Source organism: Parus major, chromosome 3, assembly GCF_001522545.3.
Source record: "Parus major isolate Abel chromosome 3, Parus_major1.1, whole genome shotgun sequence".
In the NCBI taxonomy this organism is placed as follows: domain Eukaryota; kingdom Metazoa; phylum Chordata; class Aves; order Passeriformes; family Paridae; genus Parus; species Parus major.
This window is the reverse complement of record NC_031770.1, coordinates 16,830,198-16,852,354: the sequence shown is the minus strand read 5'-3', so window position 1 is coordinate 16,852,354 and position 22,157 is coordinate 16,830,198. Positions and strand designations below refer to the sequence as shown.

Sequence of the window (22,157 nt, the reverse complement as noted above, 5' to 3'; positions counted from 1 at the left end):
TCTGTGTACGCTTGAATTGTCATGATGAGATTTATTTGGAGAAAGATTTTAAATTGTGTGTGTTTGCCACTGGCTGTAATTCTGGATGCCTCACAAGTCACAGTGACTCCATTATCTGTGTAAAATAAATTATTCTGTGGAGTCTAGTGCCTCCCACAATATGTGCAGAGAGCTATTTAAATGTTATTTGGTCGTCACATATCAAAGGGGTTTTTGGTCTTAGGATTAGTTGTAAAATCTACTTACTAAAGGGATTTATATCCAAATTGGTAAATAATGTATTTCTAGTGCTTTTAAATAACTGCTATGCTTGTTAATAAGCAAAGCAATATAGCTGTCAAATTTTATTAGACTGCGAGTAAAACTCTTAGATTGAGTCGGAGCTCATTACATGTATTTGTTTATTCAGTCACCACATACTACATTAAATCACATGAATTCAGCCCTCAGACCTCTGGCTTAGTCGATTACCCTCACCCCAACATAAATATCCTTTAGGCAAAGTATTTTTCAGAAGGAGGAAGAAGCTCAGCAGAGAATGTTTTCCATACAGATAACAGGCATCTCTTTGACCCATTTCTCTTTGTCAGTGCCTGTGCCATGCCCCTCATTTATAACCAATGTGGCTGCTGACAGCTGGAGGTGACTCTACCAAGCAATAGAGGTCTCACTTAAGTTGTAAACTGGGGATACTGGGAGGCTTACTCTTCTAGTGATGGTAGTTTGAAAAACACTTCCAATTTCTGTGGAAATGAAATGCCTCTCCCACATGAAACAGGTAAGAATTATTATTATTTCTACTCTAAAAGAGTCACTTAAAGTCACAGGGCAGAGTCAGCTGATGGCGTAAAGGCAGAAGAATGTCAAATACTGTTTGATTTACTAGGTCACCTTCCAGTGTTTCACAGTTGGAAGTTCCCTGTTAAAAATTCAACTTGTGACCATGATGGTGTGCAGAGAGCAAGAAGCAATTTTATTAACAGAACAGTTCCTGTGTTCTTTGATAGTTATTACAACTTCAGAAGTGTCCTGTACTTCAGAAGTGTCCTGTACTTCAGAAGTGTCCTGTTCCTGTTAAAAGAAATAATAAAAGGGTTCATAAAATAATTTTGCTTGGAAGGAATCTAGGAAATCATCTAGTAAAATCTCTTCTTCAAGGCAGGTGTGATTTCAAAGTTAGGCCAGGCTGCTCAAGGTCCTGTCCAGATTGCTTATGAACCCTCCATGGGTGGAGAGATGAAACACTGCCTGGATGGATGAGGGGAGAGCAGTGGATATTGTCTACCTCTGCTTCAGCAAGGCTTTCCTCACTGTCTCTCACAACACCCTTGTAGGCAAACTCAGGAAGTGTGGACTGGATGAGTGGACAGTGAGGTGGATTTGAAGCTGGCTGAATGGCAGATCTTAGAGAGCTGTGATCCATGGCACAGGAGAGGCCTGTCACAAGTGGTGTTCCTGAAGGGTTGATACCTGTCCCAGTGTTGTTTAACTTAGTCATCCATGCCTTGGATGAAGGGGCAGATGCATCCTCAGCAAGGTCACTGATGACACCAAGCTGGGGGAAATGGCTGATAGCCCAGAGGGCTGTGCAGCTTTCAGAAGGACCTTGGCAGGATGGAGAGATGGGCAGAGAAGATCTGCCTGAAGTTCAGCAAGGGCAAATTCAGGGTCCTGCACATGTGGAGGAATAACCCCAGGCACCAGGCTGGGGGCCAACCTGCTGGAAATCAGCTCTGTGGAGAAGGACCTGCCAGTCTGGCTGGACAGCAAGCTGTCCCTGAGCCAGCAGTGTCATTGTGGCCAAGACCAATGGTGTCCAGGGACGCATTAGGAAAACTGTTTCGAGCAGGTCAAGGTGCATGATCGTGCTGCTCAGCCCTGGTGAGGCACATCTGGAGTGCTGTGTCCAGTTCTGGGCTCCTCAGTACAAGAGAGACACAGAGCTCCTGGAGCAGGTCCAGTGGAGGGCTATGAAGATGATCAAGGAACTGGAGCATCTCCCTTCTGAGGAAAGGCTGAGGGAGCTGGGGCTGTTCAGCCCTGAGAGGGAACCTCATCGATGTCAGTATCCAAAGAGAGGGTGTGAAGAGGATGGGCCAATCTCTTCTAGAGTGGTGCCAATCAATAGGACCAGAGGCAATGGGCAGAAGCTGATGCACAGGAAGTTCCACCTGAAGATGAAGGAGAACTTCTTTGCTTGCAGGTAACTGAGCACTGGAACAGATTGCCCAGAGAAGTTGTGGAGGGTCCCTCACTGAAGATATTCCAAAACCATATGGACACAATCCTGTGCCATCTGCTCTAGGATGACTCTGCTTAAGCAGGAGGTTGGACCAGACAGCCCACTGTCTCTTCTGACCTGATCCACTCTGTGATTCTGCAAGTCTGAGGACTTGTTCCAGTACTTCACTCATTGCACTGTGAACATTGTTTTTGTACACAATAGGTGGAATCTCTGTGGTGCACCTTCTGCCTTTTATGTTGTCCTCATTGTGAATTCCCCTGAGAAAAGTTTTGTTCTGACTTCTGTGGAACCCAGCCCAGGAAACTGAATGCAAGATCATGGAGCAAATCCTCCTAGATGCCATGCTAAAGCACATGGAGAAGAAAGAAATGGTTGGTGACAGCCAGCATGGCCTCACTGAGGGCAAGCCACACTGAGAAGTTTGGTGACCTTTTACAACAGTATTACAGTGTTGGTGGATGAGAAAGGATCAACAGGTGTCATCTGCCTGGACTTGTGCAAAGCATTTGACACTGTCCTGAATGACATTCTTGCCTCTAAACTGGAAAGACATGGATTAGACAGATGGGTAACTCAGTGGATAAGGAATTGCCTGGATAGTTGCACTCTCAGAGTTGTGGCCAACAGCTCAATTGTTGAGACCAGTGACAAGTGGTGTTCCTCAGGGGTTGAAATTGGAACCTGTGCTGTTAAACCTCTCTGGTTTAACCTAGGAAGTGGGACCAAGGGCACCCTCAGTAGGTTTAATGACACCAGGCCATGGGGTGTGCTCAACACACGGGAGGGAAGGGATGCCATCCAGAGTGACCTTGACAGCTGGAGAGGTGGGCCTGTGTGAGCCTTGTGACATCTAATAAGGCCAAGGACCAGTAATCCCAAGCACAAATACAGGCAGGGTGGAGAATGGATGGAGAACAGCCCTGAGGAGGACTTGGGGTGTTGGTTGGTGAGAGGCTCAGCATGACCTGGCACTGTGTGCTCACAGCCCAGAAAGCCAAGCGTGTCCTGGGCTGCATCAAAGGAGGTGTGACCAGCAGGTCAAAGGAGGGGCTTCTCCCCCTCCACTGTGGTCTCCTGACACCCCATCTGGAGTGCTGTGTCCAGCACTGGAATCCCTAGCATCAGAAGAATGTGGCTGTTGGAGTGGGTCCAGAGTAGTTCCACAAAGATGCTCAGCAGTTTGGAGCACCCCGAGAAGGCTGAAAGGATTGGAATTGTTCAGTCTGGAGAAGAGAAGGCTCCAGGGAGACCTTACAGCACCTTCCAGTACTGGAATGGGGCTACGAGAGAGCTGGAGAGGGACTTTTTACAAGGAGATGTAGTGAAAGAACAAGAGGGAATGGCTTTAAACAGAGGGTATGTTTAAATTCAGAGAGATGTCAGTGCACCTTGTGAAGGCAGGACAAAAGTCTTCACATTTTTCTCCGCTTGCCATTGAAAGGGTATTGCTATAAAGAACGGATTTATTTTAGGAATGTCATTGTGTAAAGTTACATTAAAATCACAAAACATTTACAACGGAAGTAGGTTTTCTCAGCAAGATACTGCAGGAGTGCTGAACTTGTGGCTCCATTTTTGATAATGTGAACACATGAAGCAGAACGTAAGGGAGATGAAGAAGTAGTGCCATCACTGAGCTCTCCCATTGTACACAGCTTGCAACTCCCTCACTAATGTGAAAGGTCTTGAAAAATCTGAGTTGGTTTGGGTCCTTTTGTATTTCTATGCTTTTGCAGGTCATGTCATATTCTAGCTGTCAAATACAGTTTAGGTTTTTTAAAATACATCCAGAAGTCTAAGCACATTTCTGGAAAAACCAAAGCTGAAAGAATTAAGGAAACCTACAGTAAAATGGTGATAATTAGTAACTTAAAGCCCTTGCAATTATCTCATACCAGATAGATTGCAAGTGCCAGGCCTTGTTGATACAAGCACCATTTTTTTAATAGAATGACATTTGATTTCTAAAATGCATTTAAATGCCAACCATCTCCACTCTGCGTGTGAGTCACAGTTTCAAGTGTGTAATTGTTTAGTCAATCTTCTGTTGCATTATTATTTTATCACGCTATGAGTTTGGGCTAAATAGTTCACATTGTATCACCATCTAACTAGAAACTTCTTTATACATTCACAGAATGGGCATTTATAAGCAAACATAATGAAGGTTCAACTAAAATCAATTTGACTGCATGTGCTTCAGAGTTGTTCTTCCCCTCAGTATTATATAAACACTATTAGCAGATCCTTTAGAAAATTGATTTGCTGATCATCCAAGTGACAGGCCTGTTTGGAGCTATGCTGAAATGTATCCTTATCCTTAGTCATGCTCCTGTAATTAAACTAAGGAGTTTTATGAGAACATGGCTGAACAGATGAGGATGTTTTTTGGGTTGCTGTTTTTTCAATCGCAATTTTTGGTCACTTTTACACCTTGCTGTGTCCCTTCCCCTTGCTTCTTTTCTGCAGCCACAGCTCCAGTGCTGCTTTATTGCTTCTCCTTGCCTTAGCTCTGCAAATGCAGCTGTGTGGCTGAAGGCTATTACACATATGTGAGTGTGTGTCTTAGTTATTTCCTCCCAGTTCTGCCTGGCCTCTTTTTGGTAAAGAAAGAAAACTTGGGAAGATCTTTAATGTGGTCATCCATGCCTGATGTTGCCTGCATGAGAAGAGCCCCTGTTCCATTGTCCAGCTGGGCTCCTACTATGCCACTGACAGTCAGGAAGCACAGATCCATCAGAATTTCTGCCTGCCACAGTCCTCTTCCTGAGACAGCATTAGTAGAACCCCACTGCTGAGTGGGTAATGGGGAATAAAAATGATGTGGGAAGGGGGAAAATAGAACTGTGGGAGGGAGGACTTCAGGGAGAAAGATGTGAAGGAAAGAGGAAATGAGAGGAAGAAAATCCCTGAATGAGCAAGGGACTAACAAGAGGGAAGATTGCTGTGTTCTCATTGTCATTTGGGAGGCAATTATTTGAGCAGGAGAGGCTGCCTGAATCCAGAAGGTATGGTTAATTCAGGTGGTGAACATTTTTGGACAGCCCGTGTCATGAGTCTTCTGTGTGGGTATGGTGTAATGTGTGACATGCTTGAACAGATTCTTTAGTGACAGAGCCCAGATTCCTTTATGTGACTCCTGGATTTTGGTGAATGTGCATAAATTGCTGCTGGCAGGAATGGAGAACACGGGAGAGGGAGGAAAAAGTATCAGCAGCAATGAGAAGCCTGAGAGGAAAACTAAGGTGTGTGATGGAAAGGAATAAAATGATTCTCCCAAGCGTGTATCAGTGTAAGAGAACTTTAAAATATCAAAATAATAACTTGTAGCAATATGTAGGAGTCTTTGGAAGCTCAAGAAAAGAACAAATTCTGTTGTGGTGATAAGATTGGATACTTGCTTAGAGACAGCGCCAGCCAGCTGGCCAGTCTCTCACCCATGACTTTTATCTACTGATACTGAGAAGAATCTTCTCTTTTGATCTCATTCTCTTACCATCTTCTTTGGGGCAAATATTTTTTTCTAGTTGTACCTATTTTGGTACATTTTACCATCTGTTTACTACTCTTTCCCTGAATTTATTCTGCAGAAACAGCCTGTTTATTCCTAGCTTTGGATTATCAGCTGTGGGCTGTTAAGTAATAGAAAAACTGCTTCAGTTCATTTCAAGAATAATTTATGAAGATGGAGCTTTGTGGCTGTAATGCATCTGTGTGTTTCTCCTTGCATATACTGTAATTTTGATAAGAATAAAAAGAAAAGTAGAAATATTGCATGGTAGCACACTGAATTTAAAGTGAGATCAATTAGAAATTATTTGTAATTTTGACAAAAAACAAGGGCAGAAGAATAAACCCTCTCACATCTATAGGTAGGCAGTTACCTTGCTTCCAGACAGAATAAACCCACTATTGGTCCACTGTAATCAGAACACTTTTCCTCCTACCTTCTGCACCTGGCCAGCCTCTTGTCCAGATATTTCACCAACTCATGTCTAGCCTGTCCCCAGTTTGGTGTGGAAAAAACAGGATAGTGAAGAATTTGGCCTGTGCAAGTAGCAGATTTACAAATCTGTAGGGATACATCTGTGATATAGAGGCATGAGAAAGACATCAGAATTTTTTCATTTCTTACAGTGTTTTCTAAGTTGATATGGAATTCAGTATAAACAGAAGCATGGGCAAAGGAGTGCTGTCTCTTGTGCTGGAAGCAGAGTTCTGCAGCCTCTCCTGGGCATGGATAGGAAATAATACTGCTTCCATCTCCCCCTGCTTGGTTGGGGGATCTGCAAACCAATTCATCTGCACTAAATAGACATTCCCTGAATCAGAGCCACAGATCTGAGTTTGACACCTCAGCTGTAAAGCTTGGATCCAAACTCCCATCATTTCTTCTTGGCCTATTGAAGAGATCAAGACTAGGGGTGAAGTCTTGGCCTAACTTTATATATATGCTTGTTCAGTTTATCTGCAGATGTGGTCCTTGTTTGCATCCTTTCCAGGACAGAAGAAAAAGCTGGTGCAAGAATCTGTATGACTTTGTTATGATGACCTTTGCTTTGCTGAAGGGACTGGAGGAAAGCAAATTAGGAAAGGCTAAGGGAGCTGGGCCTATTCAGTCTCAAGAAGGGACGACTGAGAGGGAACCTCATCGAATGTTTATCTGTATCTGGAAGGAAGGTGTCAAGAGCCAGGGTCCTCTCAGTGGTGCCAGTCAATAGCACAAGTGGCAATGGGCAGAAACTGATGCGCATAAAATTCAACCAGACCATGAGGAAGAACTTCTTTCCTGTGCAGTGACCTAGCACTGGAACAGAATGCCCAGAAGAGGTGTGGAGTGCCCCTCACTGGAGATATTCCAGAACCATTTGGAGACAATCCTGTGCCATGCACTCTGGGATGACCCTGCTTGAGCAGGGAGGTTGGACACACTTTGGTCCCTTCCAGCCTGACCCATTCTGTGATTCTGTGATGTCTTTTCTTAGTTTGCTGTATGTGTGGCTGTGACTGGGGGTCCTCGTAACAGATTGTTTGCTTTTCAAGTCCTGGCCATCAAATCAAGTTAATACCTAAGAAGTGACAGCACTCCCAGTAATGACATGTCAGTTTGATGTCACTGGTGCTCTGTGAATAACTCATCTTGGGTTTTTGGTGCTGAACTGAAGAGATGAGAAGTGGTTAGATACTGAAATGTTTAAAAGGTTTTGATCTTGTTATCTAAATCAAAAAACCTGTTTGTTTTATAAGGAATCCACATTCAATACCCCATTGCATGTAGGAGGAGGAGACCATATGCAGGAAGAGAATATTGGCGGCGTACTTGTGTCAAAAGTACAAGGAGTGTGGGAGATTCATACTCTGTTCCCTGTTGCTGCAGAGATTCCACCTGTATTTCCCCCAGCCTACAATGATGCATATGAGATTTTGTGCCTTTGGGGCTGGTGGGAAACACTGTCAAATCCTCTGTAAGATTTTAATGGAAAAAAGAGAAGAGCACACATACAGGCGCTTCGGAATGCCAAACATACCTGCTGCTTTTGGTTCAGACCACCACTGACCCACAGAGTCTTCAGTCAACTGAGGTAGCAGAATTGTTTCTACCACACTGAATGTAATTAAACTGAAGTATTGCATCTCTACATACAAAAGAGTGTCCATTATGTTCAGAACAACATGCTGTATTCACCAGTTTAGGTGCTAATTGAAAAGGTGGGGCGTTTTTTTCTTCATATTGGTAACAAGTGTTTGTGGCCCAGAGAGGGGTGAGTTGTGGGATGTGTTTGATTCACAGAACACTGCTGGTTTCTGAACTGGCTCCCTGTAGTGAATGCTGTAAAGTAAGGGTTTTTTTAAGAAAGAGAAGAAGAATCATGACAACAAAATTATGAAATCCTTTGGGAGAAATCCTTTGGGAGGGGAGGAGGGATGGCAGTCTGGACTTACCTTAAAAATTCCTCCTCCGCTTGCGGTCTGTTTAGAAATGTGTTCTAGCTGCAGGGAGCAAAACTATTAACCTATTTAGAAACAGGCTCTGTACAGCTATATTAGCATCATCCCTCCTGCACAGCTTGCTGCTTGTCTTCCTTCTCTTAACAAAATGCACTTTATATGTGCGCAGCTGATTTTTGTCTGGCTGGATTTCAGCTGGTGTAGACTGGAAGAGAGTGAGTGGGTATAAAGTTGTGATAAAAGCACAGGTCATCTCTGTCTGCGGTGAATCAGTGGGACATTTGTCTCTCTGCCGCAGGAGGGGGTTGACATCTTTGTTTCAGGATGATATTTCAGTATCTGTGGTGAGCAAGTGAAATCTGTGACCAGAATCCTGTTGTTAGCCAGTAAAAACTGTTTCACCTTGCAGTTAGATGAAATTATTTTTAAAAGCCCATTTTGTAGCAGTTATAAAAATCTGTCAATAGATGCTTGTCTAACCCTTCTGGAAACACTGTGTGCACAACAGAATTTTGCAGTTGCTGAGGATTGTTTATTGGTTTTGTCAAAATTAATAACATGAATTCTTTACGTTCAGGAAGCAGGTTGCTTTTCCAAACTATGATCTGCAGTGTTGCAATAATAACCGGTACCATGGACATAGTAACTTTCCAATCAAGGCACTCAAAGCTCTATACAGTGTGGTTGTACTCCTGAAGATAAATTTCTGTATTTTTCACAATGTGGATGCAGTTTTTCATGCTTGTACTAATAGGTGTGGACTGTTTAGGGCGACTGCCAAATAGTTATTCTTAATTCTTAGTGTTTTCCTCTGCACCTCTCTGCAGGCTGGAAATCCGATTTCGTGTAGCTGATGCAGTAATATTGCTTTTGTCCATCTGTATAGGGATGGGGTGTCTTTTAATTTTGTTACATTTTCACTTGTATAGTTCTTACCTATGCAGGGGAATACAGGGCTGTAAATACAGCAGTGCAGGCTGGCATGTTTGTGCATACATGCCCTCAGCAAAAGGATTCCTGTATGGATTTTTATCAGTGTTTACTTAGAGCAGTACAATTATACTTCCATATTTCCATAGTTAGGTAGGAAATAATTTTGAGTTATGTGTACAGAATTACATATATAAACATACAGGAGATTATGCATTTTTAAATCTGCATGTTGGATTTTCCATTGGAAAAGCCTCAGGATCTGGCTTAAATACTTGAGAAATTACATGAAGATTTTCATGACTTAGGTGAGTTTAGGCTTCCAGTTAGAGCCTAAAAAATTTAAATCATGTTGTCCTAAATGTAGCATCCTTTTACAGACAAAAGAATTTGAGTAAAGAGATATAGACTGGGTGCTCAGGTGCTTGTTTGTGCAGCCCTGGATGGAGCCACATTTTGGATTTCTATGTGGAGGGCCGATTGATGGTGGCAGCATGTGAAATTCAAGCTAAGTAGAGCAAGGAAATGCCATACAATTGTTAGTGTGAAATTTGACAAATAGAACAATTTTCTACCCTTGAGTGACTTAAAACCATTTGCAATCTTAATCCAACAAGGCTCAGCTTAAAGCAGTGTTCAGCTCTAGAGATGAACAACAGCACAATAATCAGACAGAAGTGCATGGTTTCACTTCTCGTGTTATTAGTGTACTGACAGTATTCTCTGTTTCCCCTGAACTTTACATGCTGCAACAATCCAGAGGCTTTGGTTCTTCTGCCACTGAATCTGTAAATAATTTAATTCCTATGAGTTTCATTGTTTCCCTTGTATAAAAAATGGAAATTATATTTTCCTCTGTTAAGATCTTCATTGCCTTGGAGGCAGATTTATAACTGCAAAGCATTGTTAGTTATTATTGTTTACTTTTATTAATATGTGGTAAATTAAAAACTGTAATTCTCAGAAAATTAAATACTTTGGGTAGAGAAAAGAGAAGAAAGGAATACTTGGCATCTCACTTTTTTCTTTGCCCTTGATTTGGCTCTATTGCTAAGGTTCTCATCCACACCAGCATTTCAGATCCACTGGTTGGGGAAGCTGCTGTGTTGCATGGAGAGGTAAGATGAAAACCAAGATTTGAGACTTCTTTACTTTTTTAATAGGAGACGCTTAACAAATGGATATAGACAGGAAATACAACATGATAAAAAGCATAAAATTCACTGGAATTTGAGTCACCTCTCTGTTCATACAATTTTGAATTTTCTTTCATGCTTTGTAGCATTAAGCAGATCAATTCAACCAGAGAACAAAGAGGGACGAAGAACACCTCATAGCTAAATTTCTTGTTCAGGTTCATTTCATATCATGATAAGAATTGGGTAGCAAAAAACAAAAAAACATTCTCTCAATCTGTCACTTTGATGTTGTCCCTGTTCTCTGTAGCTCTTTATGGGCTTCCTCACTCCCTCATGTCAGGGCAGTGACTTTTCCTCCCTTCCAGATTCTTTTTCATTCCTACTTTTTCATTTGCTGCCTCTGTCCCACAAAATCCAGCAAAGTACCTCTAAACCCACCACAGTACCTTAGCCAATTTGCATCAAAATGGATCAGCTCATGGTGCAAACACACTTTCCCAACACAGTCAATATGTCTGTGCATCAGTTGCTGGGCAGGCATGAAGTTTAGGAGCACAGTCTGCTCCTAATCCTGCCTACCTTCTGTCCATGTGCTGACTTGCAGTCAGCCTGTGAACTGTGGGCCTGGGAGAGTGCAGGGGGAGACAGATTGTCTAAATGAACCATTAAAGACAGTTCCTTCAATATGGGAGGGCGGTGCATTGGCAGGGTGGTGGCAAGGAAGCATATGTTAGGTGTTACTGTTCTGTTCTGTGGTTGGTGTGGTTGTCATCAAGTTCTGTTTTATCTTAACTTTCCTGAGATGCCAGTAGGCAATAATATCCAACTTCTTTGCTGTCACTGCATTCACACCTACACCAACTTCACTGCCACCCTAAACCACCACATTCTCAATTAAAATATGCTTCTGTAAGAGCTTCATGATTTAAAAAAAAAAAAAAAAGAGATATCATAGCTAATTTCTAGCATCAAGTGAAATTTTCGTTTTTATGAGTACAGAAGCATAGAATGAAAGCAAAATTCATGTTCAATATTATGTGAATACTTCCTTATTCAAAGCTATTATGGTCTCTCTGATAAGCAGAGAAAGTGTAGGTAATTAAAACAAATTTTTAAAATATACTTGCAACTGAAACATGTATTGTCATCACAATCTCATTGATGCATTATGTGTATAAATTGGGGCAAACTCCTTGCTGACTTGTACTGGGAGTTTTGAGATTTGCAGATGGTGTGAATCACCAGAGACTGCAAGCAGTATTTTTATAGAACTTTAGTTTTATTAGGTGGAAAACACACAGAGGTAGACTTCTTTAACCAGGAAAAAGCATGGCTAGAGCAGAGGCAGAACAAACTTCCTGCAGTGATTTGCAGTGTGGATTCACAGGGAAAATTCCCCAAGACAGAAGATAGTGCGATATCCACTGTTCATTCAATCAATCCCTGGCCTGTTTCTGCAGTAGTTATAAAAAATATTCCTAAACATGATGCACTTCTTCTTTTCCTCATTTTATCAACAGATAACTTGGTGTTCTGTGCTTTTTTTTCTTCAAGTTCCTAAATAAATGTCAGATGGTTCTTATTCTCTATCTATGAAGCTGTGTACAACATTAATATTTACTAATAGAAATAAATTTATCCTTTTTGTAAGATCCAGTTCCTAGCACATTTCCAAATTCTGTTCAGCTTTGTGACCAGGGGCTGTTCACTTTTCTTTGGAACAGTGTGTTTACTCTGTGGCCTTTGGAGAGATTGGGTTGCTGATGTCCATGCATGTGCATGGTTTGTAGTCCTGATTGCCACCCTCCATCAAATTATATTGGATAACTAAAAGATAATGAATGCTTTATAAAACACCTTCATGAACAAAGGTGAAACAATGTCTTTTCTTATCTATTACATTGTCCCAAGACAAGCTGAGATGAACTGCTCAGCTGGGGAAGTGTTGTGGTTTCTGAGCTGAATGAGCCCTTGTGAGTGTGTCCAGACGCTGTCCCAGAGCACTCAGCACTCTGCTCAGTGTGGGAATCAGGCAGCTGAACTGCATCCAGCTGAAAAGAGAACAGGCAGGAGGTTCTTCCTCTGGCTGTGGTCAGAGCACTGCAGCTCCCCTGAGAGCATAGTGAAATACTTCACAGAGACAAGTGCTTGGTTATTTGGGGTTTGGATGGAAAAATGGCAGTTCCAGCCACTCAGTGCCCCAGGCCATTAAACTGCTACAGAAGGTGAGTTATAATTGAAAGAGGAAAATGTTTCCTAATTAATTATGTAAACCCCAGTGCAGCACAGCCCAGCTGTATTTTCAGTAATATAATGTCATTTGTTGCACAGTTGCTCAGTGTGTTGTGAGCAACTGCTAATCTTAAGAAGCTATCTAGTTTTACTCAGTTGTGGCTTTAGATTTAGGACAAAAAACATTGTAAGATTTAAAAACAATTAAAAAACCCCAACACACCCACTCCCAACAACAAAACGGAAGAAAACCATGTCCCCAAAATGCTTTGCAAGTTTCTTTATATTCATCTAATTCTGAGCCTGTCTGTGCTTTACATTTTTTCACTGTAACTGGGAAATAGGGAATAGGAATGTGCTTTTTCATAAATTAAAATAGATATTTTCATGTCATCACTATCATCATATATCATCACTTCTATTTCTAAGGATACAGCAAAATATAAAATATTATGGAACTTTTTTTTGTAATAAATTGAGGAGGATTTATTTTTGTCAGCCTTCTTCCAGACAGACACTGGAACTTTTATTGAAGAAACTTTCCTCCAGTCATGTGTGCTTGAAACCAGACCTCAGTCTCTTTCAGGTGTAGCAAGAATGTCTCTAACATTGTCATAATTTGCAAGCATCTCAAAAGGTTGGTCTGTGAGACTGTTGCATTTACACTTACTGGTTCTGTGAAAACCATGTGCTTAAATACCTGTCAGATGTGTTTCAATGCACTTACGTATAATGCAAGCATAACATAAATTATGTGTCAGCAAATAAAGAGTTGGGAATGTTGGTGAAGTAAAAAAAAAAGGGGGGAGAGGGAAAGTAAACATAAATGTGCATTATATTTGAAACTAACCTCTTTTCCATCCTTCTCCCTTTCTGTCAGTGCCAATGCTGATATCCAGTTACAAAGAGGTGCCTGTTAGCAGTTGGTCCAGCTGGAGGATATGAAGACCTATCCAAAAAATATTAAATACAGAGGTGTCATGAGCCTCATTCTTCACAAATGTACTGCAAGCCCCTCACAGCTTCTGTTAGTTGCTCTTTTACCATTGCAGATCTAATTCCTTAACTTGGATAGTGCATCCATAGGGAGAAATGCTCCACTTGCAATCATATTTTATAGTTCCCTTTGTAGTTTATTCTGACACTTTGACTTCTCATAGTTGAATAAATTGAATTCTGTGAAGTGCTCTTGTAAAATGGCATGCTTTTGGTTTTTAAATGTGCTTTGGTGGCATGAATGCAGCATTAGAGTGGGATGAGGAGTGGTGCTGAAGTTCATGGATTGTAGCTCTGGGTTTTATTCTCAAGCTTCTCACCAGATTATTATGATTCAAGAACAAGCCATTTTCAGGTTTTCTGCTCCTATCTTCCATCTCTGTTAAATAAATGTGTTTTGGCTATGCAGCAGGTCTGTGCTGACACCCAGTTGGTTCTTTTCTGAACAGCCAGGCAGCAGGCACACTGTTACACATCAAGGAATGGCTGTTGCACTCACATACTAATTACCAGACTGCTATCTTGTGCTTCCATCATCTTTTATTAAGAACAGACACTTTGATTTATAAAGTGTCTAAAAAGGAATCACTATTTTAGCATCTATTTATGTGGTGCCTGTCAGTGAGCTTTCCTTCCTCAGGTGAAGCCAGACAAAAGCAGCAGAAGAAGTATTACTAGAATGGAAACACAAAGTTAAGAATGTGCTTTGAGATCTTTGAATGAAGTATGCTGAGGATTATTACAGCTGTTTTCTTTCCAAGAAAAAAGTCTTCCAAGAAAGTGCTAGCTCTTCACTGGATCAAACACAAGATCTTCCAAGAAAATGCTATCGAACACTGTTATTTTTATGAACAATTTGTCTGCTGTACTTTAAAAGCACCAAAAATTACCAGGGTGTCCCAGTTCATCTGTTAGTGGAGGAAATCTCTCCATTAATGAAGTCTGAAGTTCTAAAACCTGACAGAATTTAGGAAGGGCATGTTTGCTCTAGAGTGCTTTACCTCTTGAGGAGTGTGATTGTTAATGAATAGCATCTTAATGGTGAAGCTGATACTAATTCAGAATTAATATCTGAGGTAGGTTTAACAACTAATAAAAACATACTGTTTATTTACTAAACCCGAAATGTCATATCAGATGCATCTCTGTGCTTTAGGCAGCTAATGACTTTTTACATCAAATTTGGAGGTGTATTCGTTTGTGAAGTAGTTTGATGTCATGTGGATATCTGAGAAAAGAAATCTTGCTGATATGAGGAAAGAAATATGGAAAGTAGCACCACTAAAAAGGCTATAGATATGATTTTGCAGAGTGACAGATTAATGAGTTCTAGGTGTCATACGTAGGAGTATCCCATGTTTTGTTTTAACTACTTAGTTCTAAAGGGAGTATGTCGGGGAAGCTGTTTTTCCATATTATCCCTGGAAAGAGAGGAAGGCAGGCAATGCATCTAATTAGTCCCTTAAGAAAAATAAGTGTTTGAAGTGTTTGAAGGAGCATTCATTACAGGACTTGAAAAAATTGTCTTTCAGATAATTGCCTTCGATGAACTTCGGACAGACTTCAAGAGCCCCATCGACCAGTGCAACCCGGCCCACGCCGTGAGTACAGCCAGGGCCTGCGGGGCTGGGGCTGCTCCAGAAACGGGGGCACCGAGCTGTCAGTGAAGGATGAGTCTGGAAATGAACAGGGAGCCTCTTGTGAAGTCAGCTGTGGTTTGGAAAATTTATTTATTGGGCCAGTCTTAGGAAGCCAGATGGTGATTTTTATGTTAATGACTTTCCTCTTTGCTGAAGGAGGCAGGAAAGTAATTTGGAAATTTAAAAACTATAGAATTTCATGTGATGCTAATGCTTTCTTTTTTACCTTTTCATTCTGTGGCACAAGTTTTCCTTTTTGAAATACTTTGCTTTCTCTGTGGTTGCGCATGGGATGACCACCTTCTCCCATACTGCCTGAATCAATGAGCCAAAAGCTTGAAAGAATTTGTTAAGAGGTGCATGCCTGGACCTCTCTGTCCCATAGCAGGGCTCTGGGTTCTCCTATGCTTTAGGAGTAAATATAATTTTCTGATGCATCTGCTATAGGAGAGCATTAAATACTGGGACTGTAAACTCAGTTTTAACTAATGAACCAGAAATGCAGCCTAGATTTAAGCATATCCAAATTCCTCTGTTAATTAAAGATGTCATCTAGAGTGATTTAGCTGACTACAGCTACACATGCCAGTTTGTACCACCATAACCGAGAGCAGAACTTGGCTCCCCATCACCTCACTGGCAATGACAATGATTGTGACAGGTGCTGAATTTGATCTCTACAGAGTATCAAGATTTTGAATTGTCTACAACTGATAACCAGATTCAGCAACTAGTACTTTGCTATTTAACCTTGCTTCATAACTCAGCTGAGGACTTGTACTGCTTAGACCACTGATTATTTTAAGCATAAACTTAATAATCTGAGAATAATTTTTTTTTTTTTACTGTTCTCTAAGGAAAGAATGAGAAGAAAAGAAAGAAATTATATAACAAAATCCTAGAGAGGACATCAGTGGATGTAATCTGGTTTTTCATTTACTGGAATTAATCTGATTTTCAATCTATTTTATCTGTTTTTACTTCCTATCTGAGAACTGCACACTGAATTTATATGTACCAAATTCCAGTAAATTGTTCACTTCCTAAAACTTGAGATGCTCTATGAAGATAATCTCATTTTATTTTAAAATGGCCATGGAATTGGTCTCCATGATGAAAAAAAAAAAGATAACAAGTCCCTTTTTCAATCATATTAGTCGAGGAGTCAAAAAGTGAATCATAAAGTAAAGCACAGAAGAGTATTCGGTGGTTGGTTCACATACTTGACTTCCCTGAAACCTTCTGTGATAATTCAAGCAATAATCTCAGATTGCTTTTTTCTGCACAGCGTACATGTCAATGCCTTTGATATTGTCATAAAAGGAAGATTTTTAGCAAGGATTTCTTATATCTTTGGTCAAGTGTATTTTCTTTTTTTTTTCCCTCAGCACCATTGCTTGTGTCCATATTCCATTTATTTGGTGGGGTAGTTTTCTCTGTTGCACTGTAGAAGTGTCTGAAGTTCACCCATGTATCCTCCACAATGTTTTCATGACAGAGGGTAGAGCCTTTTTGACAAGAGGCTGAACTAAAGACAAATCAGAGGCAAAAACAATGTCAGTACTGAGAATTTAATTCAAATTTCCTGGTTTGCTCTCTATTACCTTCAGTTCAGAGACAGACTTCCTACTTCTCCAAGGCCAGCTGCAGTTGGCATCTGTCTTTCCCTTGCCCCTCAAGAAAGGCAAGGGAGCTTTCTGCAGCTTCACAGGCATATCCACACACATCCATTCTCATATTTGCATCTGTGAGTCTAAAATTTCTGACTCTCTTTTAGCTCAGAGACTCCAAAAAGAGGCACAGTATTTTTCTGATGCCTATCAAGCTGCCACTGCCTCACTGTCTTTCCAGAATTTTTTTTTTTTTCTAATGGCTTAAACTTGGGAACAGGAAAGCAAAAAAGACATTTATTTGGAGACTAGAATTAAATTTGCCACAAGCTTGAGTTTTCAAACATTTGAAAAGCAAAAAGCTTAGGGAGAGTTGGCTTCTCACATTGGTATAGTACATTACCTGTTTAAAAAAGTTCATTGTTTGGAGTATTTTTGCCATATCTAAATGAAAATATCAATCACATAGTCTTCTGAGGAGAGCAAATCCACTCTGCCTTCTGCAGTGTAATTAACAGTAGAAGCTTCACAGTAACTCCAGTCATGGGGTTATGCAGTGAAATTTGATTTTGCTGGTGAGCTTCTCATTACGAGCCATTGAAAAGAAAGCCTGGCTTTGATTTGTCTTCTTTCTCTGAGTTGAGTTTAGAACATCTTTTGAGTCACAATGTTTAATTAGTGATTCTCAGTATTTATGAATGCATCTCTTGTTTAAAGTGGCATTTCTAGGCCATTTCAGATATTTCTCACTAATGTGTTAAATTCTAGTATCACGTGTTCAGGCACCATCGTAGTGATAGAGGAGGGGCTGCCATGCAAACTTCATTGTTGTTTTTCCCACTCAGGTTTATCTTGAAGCCAGAGGTTGGGTACCTGAAAATGCAAGACCAAGTCTGTGTGGTATCAATTGACACAATTGGATAGAGCCAGAAATGCTGACTGAAAAAAGAGCTGCAGCCTCTGACTGAAGGCTGCCATAGACTTGAATCCCCAGCTGATACTGTTACACCCAGTAACAAATGAGAAATAACTGGGACTTAGAAATGGGAAAATCATTGGGTTTGCAAGCAGTAGGTAAAAAGTGAATGCTGTCAGTTCAGATTAATAGCATGTGCTGCTTCACTGCAGCCATTAATTAAAACATTGACCCTTTGTAATTGTAATATATTGTCTTCATTTGTAACACCACCTAATCTCCTGCCTTTCCCCCACTTTCTCCTGACAGAGGGAGAGGCTGAGGAATATTGAGCGGATTTGCTTCCTCCTGCGAAAGGTGAGTGTGAACCAGCCAAGGATTTGTGAAGTTTTTGAAAATTAAAGCCATCCAGTGGCAATGTGCATTCATTTTCTCTTTGATCCTCACACTCTGTTGATGAACTGAGAAGTGAAAGTCAGGATGACCTTGTAAGGACAGAGAAAGACAAATTATAAAAGGTTGACTTTATAGAGAGTGTCTGGATAAAAACTGAACTTCAGAACATCAGTCCATTTATTTTGGGACAAAAAAGCTTTTCCAAGGTGGTGAGTCCTTTTAAAGTTGCAGCTGGAGGTTCTTTTATACTCCTGTTATAAAAACTGCTGTTATTGTTGTAGTACAGGCTTTAAAAACACCCTTTTTTTTGAACAGTGCCTTACTATTTGACACACTGAACATTTTTATTAGCTACATATGTAATGTTCAAGGTTTCTGGTTGAAGGAATAGAAAAGATGATAATAGTATGTGTTTTAGCTTGACACAGGTGATGAGATGCTGAGTGTCTCAGCTTCAGAGAGGTTCAAAGGAGCTGAGAGATTGTGAGTTACTTGTGTCTTCAAATAGGATTTTCATAAGCAATCTTTGTTTTTCCTGACTGTGTCCCATTGAAGTAAAAATAATCATGGTTCCAAACTATTTTATTCTGTGTTCAAGTTTCTGTGTTCTACAGAGTAGTAAGGAAGCCACCTAAATCCTGCTTTTTTTCCTTAAAAAGATCATCACTGCAGTGTGGACTGCTGAACACAGCCTAGTCAAGCTAATACTGAAATTCAGATGGGTTTTTAATAAACTGGTGGCATCATCCTCAGAGGTTTTGGGAAAGCCAGTGCTGGGGATTATCACTTTGGTCTGCTCCAAAGGCATAACTGTGACTCCATGCAAAACCTATGGGCTGCCTTCCTCTGCTTAGTCAGAACCTGAGCCGTGTCTGTTTGGCACTACTCTGAGCATGTGACTGCTAGGAGCCACATTTAAGTACTTCCTGAGCCTCTTTATGCCACTTGGGGTATGAAAATAAGGAAAAATACTTATCACCAATAGCTTTCCACTTTATCAAATAGGCAGCCAGCCAGTCTCAAGCTGTGTCCCAGTTTCTTGGACATACAGCAACTCCTGAGTGGTAATGGTTTAATATGTGTGAGCCCCATGGGAGCACCCTGCCTGCATCAATGTTTAATTTTTATTGCGCCTTGGCCTTGTTGTGAACGGCAAAATGGAGCGTTTTGGCTAATTGCAGACTCTGTATTCATAAGGGATTGGCTTGCTTCTGGTTCACTTAAATGGTTTGTTAATTCAGCCTCTTCTCCAAAGTTCTTTGGGGACACATTTGTTTTAATTGAGAGATTATATGCAAGAAGAGGAGGGTGCAATAACTACAGAGATTTGTAGCCTTCAAATCTGACAACCACTAAAAATAGCTGTGTTTAATGTAGTGTAGAGGAAAATTGAGAAAAAAACAGTAAAGAATTGAGTGCCAGCTATATTGATACAGGAATATAGGTGTTAGGATTCTTCCAGCAAGTACTAAATATATCCTTCAATATTGTGTGGCTTTAGGGTCTGTTTCTATTTCTGTGAAATAACAGCATACCTGTTTTGAAGTCAGGAAGTTATTTTATAGGGCTTTGAAAACAGTGGTACCTTGCTATTTATGACATTAGAACTTAATGCTTAAGAGCTGATGTAAATTTAAAGCTGATGTAAATGTAAAGAGGTTATAGGTGGGCTATAAAAGTATGTTCATTTTCATTACATGGTTTTAGAAGGGGTTCTTGTGAATTTTTAAATTGTAAAATATGACACAGAAATCTAATCTCAGTGAGCAAAGACTCTTTTAAGGATGTGTTTTTGGTTTTATCTCCAAAACACTTGGAGAAGTTTATTGAGAAACTGTGACCAGGTGTGTGATATTTCACCAGATATTATATAACTTATTTACATTTTCCAAAATAGAATGGAGGATGCAACTGTTGTGCAGCCAGGAATTTTTGGTTTGGGGAAAATGTTTATATATCATTAAAACAAGCAGGGTTTGTGTGAAACAGATATATGTGATGCTGGCATGCAGGAACACATGGGTCCTTGTTTCTATGGTGCTGTAGGATTAGATAAGCCCAAATTTTCTGTTTACTGGAGAATGACTGATTCTGCATAAAGAAGATATGAGTGTTGGATAGCCACAGCCAGATCTCTCCTGTCCTGAAGTACATGAGAAGAAGGCTTATTTTTCGAACCCATCACCATGTGAGGTTCTCTCAGGCTACAGGTGCTTCATTTAATTCATTCATATGGGGCTTTCTAGGGTAATTTGTGCTGCAGACTGTTGAATATCCCATCATGCAGACATTGGTTGCCCCACAAATGTCAGGTCATTCACACAGGACACACCGGTGTGAGCAAATGCTGTGGAGGCTTTTTTGCTATAAATTTCCTTTACTTCCCTAAGGATGTGATTCCATGGCTCACTGCAGTGCTGTCCAGAGAACACAAACTAGTGGTGGGTGGGAGCAGAGCAGTACAGAGCAGCTCAGGCTTCTTGGGCTTATCAGCCCTGCTGAGGGGTGCAATGTGCAAGATGTGCCTATGAGATCTACCATGATTTTTACAGTCAAATATTTTGGTGGGGTTGTTAAAATAAATTCAGTTACTGATGACAACAATATTTTTTAATTGTAATTGCAGTTGTATTTCAAGAAATCTGTCTAACCGATTGATTCCTTATTTTTTAATTCCTAATTGATACTAACGTTAACACTAAGGACAGTTAGGAATTTCCTAGATTAAAATATAGTCAAATTCATTAATCAAGCACTGTAATATTATTACTTTACCTTGGAGGAAATTTAAATTAAATTTTGATGAGGTTATGCATCATAATTTTTGAATTAGTTCAATAAATCCTTACTAAGGAGAATTGATTGAACTTCTTGCTCAGTAAACACATTTCAGACTTCAGTTTGCCCATGCCAGACACTGCTCTACAATTTAAGTAACCCTTCTCCAATTATCAGCAAATATTTGTTTTTAAAGCTCCTTAAGCTAAAATAAGAGTGATTTCTGAACATCAGAACTGGAACTTAACTGGGAGGGAGTAGAGGTAGATGAAAGACAGACTTTTACTCATTTTTCTAATGTAATGTAGCATTTTAGTGAAGTTATGCCTAAAATTCCTAAAGCTTCAAGTGTAAGAAAATACTGTACCAGAGCTCAATCCTTTTTCTTGATTTTATTTGGGTTTTTTGGCTTTTCTTTGTTTTTTCTTTTTTTATTACAAGTCCTGAAGGGATGATGGGAACAGAGTAAATTCAGCAAGAATTCTAACCACAGGCAAGGTGACATTAATCTCAAGGATGTTCCAGATGAACTTGAGCTGTCTTGAAAAATGCAAACAAATACGCAGACAAAAACCCCTGCAGGGGCTGTATTTGAATAACCAAACTCAGCCAGTTCAGCACTCCAGTACTGTAATATAGTAAATAGTGAATCAGGAGCTGGGATGTTTAAAACAAAACAATCAAAACAATCAAAACAAACCTAAAAATCTCTTCACCTAATATTTTTTGAAGTAAGTTTTAATGTTCTAGTTTGGTGGTTGGGCAGTGCCAGTGCTTGGTCTGGTCTTGTACCTCTGTCACTGTGGTTTCCAGTGGAGCTGGATCAGCTGTAGTAACAGTGGAAATTTATTCTGCATTCAGTAGTTCTGGTGTTTACAAGGTACAATTCTTGTTTTTACCACTTTGAAAAAGTAAAATAAAATTGTATTTTAAATTTATATTTCATTGTACATGCCCTAATACCCGTGATAGTTATGTTTTACTGTATTTACAGGTTTTGGTAAATAACCAAAACCCTTATTACCTCAAAGAGCTATTTTAGAAACCATCCCATTCAGACTGAGATAGTGTAAATAAAATGTAAAACCTACTGAGTGTAATATAGAATTCCAGACACAGCGTGTCTGTACAGTTTTGTGTTGGTACATTTCAATATTTATATATTCCATAAAAAAAGTTAAAATTACTCACATGTGTGCAAGTAATCCAGAGACATGAGCAAACAGAAGCTTCAAGGGTTATGGGTTAACACCACAGGTTCAGCTGTGGACACAGCATTCTGGGGATGAAGATAAGGCTTGATCCTGTGTCCGTGTCATGCATGTT

At 40.2% G+C, this 22,157-nt stretch overlaps 1 protein-coding gene and 1 long non-coding RNA gene across 2 annotated transcripts in view; one reads left to right on the top strand and one right to left on the bottom strand.

Moving 5' to 3' along the window:
- CNIH3 (cornichon family AMPA receptor auxiliary protein 3) overlaps positions 1 to 22,157 on the top strand; it is a 51,522-nt gene that overhangs the window by 5,292 nt on the left and 24,073 nt on the right. Inside the window, exons 2-3 of the mRNA XM_015621578.3 lie at positions 15,024 to 15,092; positions 17,967 to 18,014. Coding sequence (XP_015477064.1) covers positions 15,024 to 15,092; positions 17,967 to 18,014 — 117 coding nt within the window. The remainder of the gene's footprint in view (positions 1 to 15,023; positions 15,093 to 17,966; positions 18,015 to 22,157) is intronic.
- LOC107201793 lies at positions 948 to 22,111 on the bottom strand. Its single transcript, XR_001520405.2, has 4 exons — positions 22,023 to 22,111; positions 17,145 to 17,614; positions 13,346 to 13,444; positions 948 to 1,071 (listed from the first exon to the last, which is right to left on the bottom strand). It is a non-coding gene; the product is annotated as an uncharacterized LOC107201793 (long non-coding RNA).